The sequence below is a fragment of the Nestor notabilis genome, unplaced genomic scaffold (assembly GCF_000696875.1).
Source record: "Nestor notabilis isolate BGI_N333 unplaced genomic scaffold, ASM69687v1 scaffold20443, whole genome shotgun sequence".
NCBI lineage: Eukaryota > Metazoa > Chordata > Aves > Psittaciformes > Psittacidae > Nestor > Nestor notabilis.
Window position 1 is genome coordinate 1 of NW_009923588.1, and position 4,525 is coordinate 4,525.

At 52.9% G+C, this 4,525-nt stretch overlaps 1 protein-coding gene across 1 annotated transcript; it reads left to right on the forward strand.

Annotated features, from left to right (window-relative positions):
- The first annotated feature begins 60 nt into the window (after positions 1–60).
- On the forward strand, positions 61–3,077 carry PPIE (peptidylprolyl isomerase E (cyclophilin E)). The gene is made up of 8 exons (XM_010012236.1): positions 61–99; positions 795–821; positions 1,001–1,082; positions 1,653–1,753; positions 1,876–1,999; positions 2,079–2,264; positions 2,783–2,925; positions 2,999–3,077. Exons 2-8 carry the CDS (start codon positions 819–821, stop codon positions 3,065–3,067), a joined length of 708 nt encoding a protein of 235 aa, XP_010010538.1. The 5' UTR covers positions 61–99; positions 795–818; the 3' UTR covers positions 3,068–3,077.
- The last annotated feature ends 1,448 nt before the right edge of the window (positions 3,078–4,525 follow it).

Here is a 4,525-nt window from a genome sequence, read left to right on the forward strand (position 1 = left end):
GCCCGCGGGACCGGGTGTCAGTGCTGCCCGTGACCGCTCGCTTCTTCCTCTCCAGAAAAGCACCGGGGGTTCGCCTTCATCGAGTTCGAGCTGGCAGAGGTGAGACAGGGCAAGTGTCCGGGTCGCTTCCAGCCGGGGGCTTTAGGCTGGAGCCTGCTCCTGGTGGATGCGGTTGGTGGCAGCAAACGGGTGTTACCTCCGGTGCTCCTCTGCTTTTCCAAGTTCCCACTTTCTTACGGGCTGAAGCACAGCCAGTGCTCGCCTGAGCTGCTCCTGGAGCTCGGCAGCAGCAGGCGGGGTTCTTTGAAAAAAAAGGTTTCTTGGCTTCATGACCGTTTGTGTATTTCATAGACTCACAGCCTGGTTTGGGTTGGAAAGGACCTTAAAGCTCATCTGTTTCCAACCCCCTGCCCCGGGCAGGGACACCTTCCACTAGAGCAGGTTGCTCCAAGCCCCTGTGTCCAACCTGGCCTTGAACACTGCCAGGGATCTTATAGTCTGTCCTGGGCTTCATACACAAGATCTCTTTTTCTCTCCCAAACACTGATGTCAGCAATAAAACATCTTAGATAAAATGGGTTTATGGGATCAAATGTGGGAAGAGGAGCCCCACATACTGGATTGGATACAGCTCCCGCAAGATCCATTGGTTCATGTATAGATGAGGTTTAGGAACACAGTCCCTGGACAGCCTTTTTTGCAGCAAAACACTGGGGCATGTATGTGCTGAGCTTTGCTTTGCAAGGGAGAGAAGAGGTGATGTAATAATGATCTTCTTTCACCTCTTTTGGCAGGATGCAGCAGCAGCGATTGACAACATGGTAGGGACCCTGTTACCCGTGGGGATAAGTGGCTTTGCTGCCTTCCCAGCAGCATGGAGTGAGGCCCTGTGTGGTGTGGGCTACACCAAGAGCACCGTGGTTCTCCTGTGGGGGGAGTTGAGGGGCACAGTGATTTTTATACCCTTTGGTGGGCTTTGTTGTGCTTTTCTCCTTGGCAGAACGAGTCCGAGCTCTTTGGCAGGACAATTCGGGTGAACTTGGCCAAACCCATGCGGATTAAAGAAGGATCATCCAGACCTGGTGAGCTGGTGTCTGGGAGGGGAGAACATCCCCGTGGGTGTTCAGAGCATCGTGCATCAGCCTTTGCTTTCCCCAGACCCTGGGGCAGAGGCCTCCGCTCTGCTTCCCATCTGGGGAGCTCACGGGTCTGAGCAGCATCCACATAACTTAATAACCACATAAGCCAAAATGGTCCCTTGTTTCTTGGATGGAAACACTCTTGGCTGCACTTCTGGCTGTCTTCATGCCCTCTGACAGAGGGCACAGCATGCACACTGTGCCAGGCAAAATTGCACACACGTCTGTCCACAGCTGTAAAAGCAGATGGGGCCACGGCCATGCCAAGCACTCATGCAGTGTGATGGGTAGTGGCAGCACACAAGCTTGCCCTGCGTGGTGGCACCTCTGGGAGGAAGAAGAGGTGACTTTGTCTCTTCTTTGCCCACATGCTGTGTCTCTTGGGGTAGGCTGCACCCTGACCTGTGCAGGCATGTGTGTGTGCTCACGTGTGTGCTCATGTGTGTGCTCACGTGTGTGCTCATGTGTGGTCCTTTGCTTCCTATGCTCTGACCCTTCCTTTTGCCATCGCAGTCTGGTCAGATGATGACTGGCTGAAGAAGTTTTCAGGGAAGACTTTGGAGGAGAACGCAGAGGAGGGAGGAGCAGAGGCTCCCAAAACAGACGTGCAGGAGGTAGGAAAACCGTACAGAGCTGTCTGTATCCCTAATGTCCTGAAGGCTGAGAGTAAGGCCTGAAAGCCTCTGCAGGCAAAGCAGAGGAATGTCATCCCACCTTGTTGTCTTTTCCTGCTCAGGGTGAGCCTCCTGCCAAGAAATCCCGGGTCAACCCTCAGGTTTACATGGACATCAAGATCGGAAACAAACCTGCGGGGCGGCTGCAGATCCTCCTGCGCTCGGATGTGGTGCCCATGACCGTAGGTGAGGATTGGTTCAGCATCCCCAGCGTGGTGCCTTCCAGCAGACACAGCTCTCACCTCTCTCCCCTTGCCCCGTACAGAGAATTTCCGCTGCCTCTGCACCCATGAGAAAGGCTTTGGCTTCAAAGGGAGCAGCTTCCACCGCATCATCCCCCAGTTCATGTGCCAGGCTGGTGACTTCACCAACCACAATGGCACCGGAGGCAAATCCATCTACGGGAAGAAGTTTGATGATGAAAACTTCATTCTGAAACACACGGGGCCAGGTAGAGCCATCTCCTGGGCAGCGGCTGGAGAGCAACGTGGCTTAATGTCACCTAGGGGCCACATTTGGGCTGGTTTGATAGACTGTGTTGATAGTAGCAGCCCTGAATTATAATCTAGGTTGGCAAAACACTTCTGGTGTTCACACACGGTTAACTTCCAGTGTTGCATAATAGAAAAAGAGTTTCAGAGCTGCTTTCCTTTGATTTTAAAGGAGTCACAGTGTGATTGTGAAGCACAGCAAAAAGCAAGCAGGTTTATCTCCGTGCAGACAGCTTATCTATTACTGCGACTAAAACCAGATGAACAATCTCTACCACTTTCCATCTTTCATGCTTGCAGGTGTTTTTCTGTTGACATAATTGGTTTTCAAGAGTTTGTGGAGTTTAATATCCAGAAGCTCTCTTAAAACTCGCACTGTTTTGCAGGGTGTGGGAATGGGTTTGGGTCAAATCATCAGCTCACGTGCTGGAGCTCATTGCTCCCCCCGCAACCAGAACTCTGCCCTTTTTGATCCCAGGGCTGTTATCGATGGCAAACTCGGGCCCAAACACCAACAGCTCCCAGTTCTTCATCACGTGTGAGAAAACAGACTGGCTGGACGGGAAGCACGTGGTGTTTGGGGAGGTGACAGAGGGCATGGACGTGGTGCGGCAGATCGAGGTAAGTGTGAGCAGAGCCAACCTCCTTCCCACCCCTGGGCTTTGTGCCTCTAACTCCTGCTCTTTTCCCCAAGGCTCAGGGCACTAAAGATGGGAAACCGAAGCAGAAGGTGATTATTTCAGACTGTGGAGAGTGCCCCTGAGCTCGGCTCTTGCAAGGCCTGAGCCCGGCCAGGAGGGGCTGGGGCCCGGCTGGGGCAGGGTTGCCCCGTGGTGTCCCTGCAGTGCCCAGCTCCCGCGGCTCCTGGGGTGATTCCTGCTAAGCTTTTGGTGTGAACATGCCCACGGACCGTGTTGCAGGGTCCGATCCCTGCGGGGATGAACTGCTTCCAGCCCACGCTGCCCCGAGCAGGGCAGGGCTGGTCCTGCTGCTGTGTTCAGAAGGACTTGGTTTGGTAAAAATAAAACCTAGTTTTACGAATACTGAGGGCCTGCCCCCGGCTGCTGAATTCTCACTGGGTTGAGGATGGTCCTTGCTTTGGAGTGAAGACGCTGGGTTTTGGTGTTTTCCTCATCTTCTCAAATCTGGTGCCTAAATCCTGGCTCCATGGGAACTACGTCAGCCGGGGTGAGAAGAGCTGAGGGAATCTCTCATGCCTTTTCCACATCAGGATCTTGTGGAGGTGTTTTGGCATGTGGCCGGCCCTGTAGTCTACTTTCCCATCAGCAGAGGGAGGCAGGTCCATGGCTGGTGACTGTCCTGGTGGGAAGCCAGCCTGGTCTAACTCCATCCCCATCTGAGAGGGAGGGCATTTACTGGGATGTGAGTGGGAGAACAGGGTTGGGACAAGCAGCTCCAGGAAATGAAGAAGCCCTTTGTTTGGTTGTCAGAAGAACAAAACTAAGTGATGAGGCTGTGGGAAGTGGTTTAGTTTTCAAAGTGGGAATAGCCATGTACATTTATAGTTTCCATCAGTGGGAAAGTGATCAATTTGGGGTTTCCTAGGAAATAATGGTGCTGGATACATCTGGAAATGTATGTTCCTGGGGAGGAAGGGATGTGTGGGGTTGGAAGCAGGGATGGGGGGTGCGTAGCTGGAGTTTAGGGAGATGTTTTCTGTGCTATTGGGAATTCTCAGGTTTGCCAGCCTGGCTGCTCCCAGGTGAGGTTTATTTACCATAATAAACATTGGCTGCTTCTATTCAATTTCTGCTTTTCCACACTAGTTGGGGGTTGTGTGTTGCCCTACAACTGGGACAAGGCGAGATCCAGGCACTCAGATGTGATACCTGACAAACAGCCAAACCCACCCAGCGTTTCCTTCCCTTGCCCCCTCCTTGTCTTCAAAAAGCTGACATTTAAAGGCCAAGTCCTTGCAGTCACCTTCAACAACACCTGAGCCAGGGGGAGCCCTTGCTCCACAGGGGAGTCACTGGAAGCCTTGGCCTTTCTCTTGCTGCACAGAGCCATGATCACATCCTGAGCTGGATTTCACGTGGAATTAAGTCAGCAGATCCATTCTTCGCAAAGAAGTGAGACGTCTCCTTGGGAAGCAGGGCACTGGCACGGAGCAGGTCTTATTTTGGTGGATTTATTGGGATCTTTGCCTGTGGCTAAGCCAGGTTATTCGTTTAGTGGCACAAGGTTCCCTGGGTACCCG